This window comes from Haematobia irritans, chromosome 4 (genome assembly GCF_050003625.1).
Source record: "Haematobia irritans isolate KBUSLIRL chromosome 4, ASM5000362v1, whole genome shotgun sequence".
Lineage (NCBI taxonomy): Eukaryota > Metazoa > Arthropoda > Insecta > Diptera > Muscidae > Haematobia > Haematobia irritans.
The window spans coordinates 193,649,662-193,651,639 of record NC_134400.1 but is presented as its reverse complement, the minus strand read 5'-3'; the positions used below and the strand labels follow the sequence as shown (position 1 = coordinate 193,651,639).

Here is a 1,978-nt window from a genome sequence, read left to right as displayed (position 1 = left end):
CTCGGTTATAAAAAGAAGGTCCCTTGTCATTAAGCTAAACGCAGCACTATTCAGTCCATTGTGATAGCACAGTGGTGAACTTCTCTCTCTTCATGCTTGTAGTTATCCAAAGTGAAACCCTTGAGTCTAAAGGCCTTTCCAATGTGTTTTGTTTCGATTGCTCTTTCGGTGCCAATTGCTGTAATCTTCCCATTCAGTTAAACATCTGCCATTCATCTTCGAATATGGCTTTTGCTATAGGGTTACCTTCCCTCAATTAACAAATGAACTCCACATAATCGGAATTGTGTAACAGTCCATTTCGTACAATTGTCTTACTCTATGGTTTCGTCTTCATTTTTTTTATGGTAATTTGTGCACGCATTTCTTGTATCTGCAATTGATTGAATAAATAAAGTCTCAAAATAAACGGAAGCTATATAATATTCGAAAACGCTTAAATAAAATTGCATTTCAAATTGAAAATTGAAAGAGCTATCATCACAATTGAAATCATCTCAAAGGGAAGTTACCATGATGACGGAAGTGGTAAGGCGATATAAAATTTGTTCTTCTGTTTTTTTTTTAACAATAGTAACCATCCCTTCTCCAATTCTTTTCAGTTATATAAGATTGCTATCCTCTTACTTGGATTACACACCATTCATGGTGGTTATGTGGGTCACCCTGTGGGATATAGCTTGGGTTATGCAGCTCACTCTTTTCCATTTGCCACACCAGCTCCTGTCAACTATGCACCATCAACATACACGGCTCCCCTAACACCACTCAGTGTTAATACCTATGCCACAACATCACATCATACCTACACCTCAGCCGCTCCTGGACCTGTTCTAAAATATCATGAAGTGAATCCCTTCAAAACATACTCTTTGGGTCCAAGTATTACCAAATTTTCTGCTATTCCAAGTGCTCATAATTTCGTGCCAACATTTAATAGTGGCCCTCTGTCATATGAATTATCAGTGCCATCAGAATCTTTTGATGGATGGAATAGTGCTCCTGTTACAACGGTCAAATTTGCAGCACCTGTAGCAGCCGTGTCGGGAGGATTTGATGCTCCAAGAACTGTAGTTAAATTTGGTCGTCCAATAACCACCACAACAACTACCTATTCAACAGGTGGCGTAGCAGCTGGTGTTGCTGCACCTCCACCTCAGGCATATGCTGTACCCTTTTCTGGTCCTGTGGGCTGGTAAAAGTTTTACTTTACAAGGCGTTTCATGAAAACACTGGATTGGAATGTTTGAACTCAATGAAATATTCTTGGGACATTTTTGAATTTGTTGTTTTACAGTCCACTTGTTAGTGAAACAAATATTATGAAAATATAAATTATTATTATGTTTCTTTTAGAATGTGAAATAAATATTTAATTGTCACTTGTCATTGGTCTATTTGTCCGTCAGACAGTCGAATCTTAATCTCGCTACACCCTTCAATAGTGAAGTAATTTTGGTAAAATTGGTCAGAAATCATATTCTGCAGGCAAGTTACACTTTAAGATGGTTTACAGAGTGACTGATGTATAATGCAATAAAACAATAACATCTTAATGTGTTTGCAGTTGGCGCAATCAGGATCAATAGTAATGTGGTAGACATAAAGGGTGATACGGTCAAAATTTGGTCAAGGGAAAACGCGTGTAAATCGGTGAAATCGTTTATTTGAAAAATCAAATTAAATTTCTTTTTCAAGTTCAATTAGTATAAAATTCAGGAAAAATATTCAGTTAGGCTTTCGCTTTTCCAAATCCGAATTGCCGGGCCTCACGCTTGACACCAGCCATCAGATTTTGTACAGCCACCTTGTCCACCTTCTTCGCCACAGAAAGCCAGTTTGCCTTGAACTGCTGCTCGTCCTTAGCAGTTTTTTTGGTCTTCTTTAGGTTCCGCTTGACAATAGCCCAGTATTTCTCAATTGGGCGGAGCTCTGGCGTGGTGGGAGGGTTCTTGTCCTTGGGAACCACCTGCACGTT

General features: G+C 38.7%; 1 protein-coding gene across 1 annotated transcript; it reads left to right on the top strand.

Moving 5' to 3' along the window:
• The first annotated feature begins 466 nt into the window (after positions 1-466).
• On the top strand, positions 467-1,282 carry LOC142236463 (uncharacterized). Its single transcript, XM_075307684.1, has 2 exons — positions 467-528; positions 603-1,282. Exons 1-2 carry the CDS (start codon positions 514-516, stop codon positions 1,197-1,199), a joined length of 612 nt encoding a protein of 203 aa, XP_075163799.1. The 5' UTR covers positions 467-513; the 3' UTR covers positions 1,200-1,282.
• Positions 1,283-1,978: the final 696 nt, after the last annotated feature.